This window comes from Gossypium arboreum, chromosome 6 (assembly GCF_025698485.1).
Source record: "Gossypium arboreum isolate Shixiya-1 chromosome 6, ASM2569848v2, whole genome shotgun sequence".
In the NCBI taxonomy this organism is placed as follows: Eukaryota; Viridiplantae; Streptophyta; class Magnoliopsida; order Malvales; family Malvaceae; genus Gossypium; species Gossypium arboreum.
The window spans coordinates 134,439,664-134,440,998 of record NC_069075.1 but is presented as its reverse complement, the minus strand read 5'-3'; the positions used below and the strand labels follow the sequence as shown (position 1 = coordinate 134,440,998).

Genomic DNA, 1,335 nt, shown 5'->3' with positions numbered 1-1,335 from the left:
TCATGTAGGTTTCATGTCCTCAAACAGTGTTGCCCATAATGTATTATGGTTTAAGTCCCCACCTGCCTTTTCCTTGTTGATGTCACCATGAACTTTTGGTCTCCTATGTGTCATTGCAACATCAACTGGACCAGATGTTATTGGGCTCCTATAACTGAACACCAACTTCTCCTGCAATTTCCGATCTAGGGGCCCGGAAAATTTTAAGCTCCTAGGAGAGACCAGCAATTTCTCTGGTCCTCTATAATCCAAGGGACCAGATTTTGCTATTTCCCTGGTTCTTACCATTGGATGCTCTATCTTCAGCTCCTTGTGATCACTCTTGCACCTCCTTGACAATGCTTCTCTCCACTTATCGCTATAAGAAACCGGCTCCGGCAGTGGCTTCGTCGCATTATTCTCATGGTGAACCAACTTGTTGACATACTTGTTGAAGCACTTTCTGGTTTTGTTGATTGCCAAAATGAGCTTGGACAGGCTATTAGGGGCTTCTCTAACTTCCTTCCTAGCAAGCTTGAGAATCTCCAGCCTATGCTTGGCAACTGAAATACCCATACTCTGAAGAAACTCATGGTTGAAGTATGATAAGTCCTCCTTTTGGAGCTCATTCCCAGAAAAGGCAAGGCCATACTTATAGACAAGTGACGGGTCAAGGCAGGCTTTAGATAACCAGGAATACCAGTCCATGGCGCTGGTGGTTGGCTTATGCCATGGGATGCTCACAAAATTGGAAGTTTTTAGTGTGTTATAAGATATAGTTGCATGTGAGTGGTCCAATACAAGCCTTCAAGTGGTCATAAAAGATTAAGTAAATGTGGTGGTTGAGTGTAGGGATATCGTTTCTTTCATCTCTAATTGAAATTTGGACGGTGGTTGAAAAATTGAGAGGGACACCAATTGAAAATCTGGAATATGAGTTTACGGACTTATGCGCCTTCGTGTTTCTACTGCAAGGCATTTCCATTAGGCATCACTATCATTAACTTCTGTCCTTTTCCGGCTGCACCATTGGTGCACGTGCTAGCCATATCCCCTGCGATATCTTCAAAATGATATACAAAATGCGTATCACTTCGATCATAGCCTTGTAGGAAATAGTTCATTTCGTTACCATTTCATTATTATACACTCTTTAAATTGATTACGGTAAGATAAACTTTGATGAAATTAAAAATAATGATGATAATGAAATTAATTATTATAAATGGTGAGATTGAATATTATAAAAGTGAGATTATAATTAGGATTCAATCGCAATGGTAACAATGAGATGAGAATAGAAAATGACCATTAAGGACATTAAACTAAAATTTATTTACAATGAACATTTTGGAT

The 1,335-nt window shown here is 39.5% G+C and overlaps 1 protein-coding gene across 1 annotated transcript; it reads right to left on the bottom strand.

Annotated features, from left to right (window-relative positions):
* Nucleotides 1-687, bottom strand: LOC108475319 (uncharacterized). The gene has a single exon (XM_017777285.1). The coding sequence runs from the start codon at nucleotides 685-687 to the stop codon at nucleotides 1-3; it is 687 nt and encodes a 228-aa protein (XP_017632774.1).
* Between the last annotated feature and the right edge of the window lie 648 nt (nucleotides 688-1,335).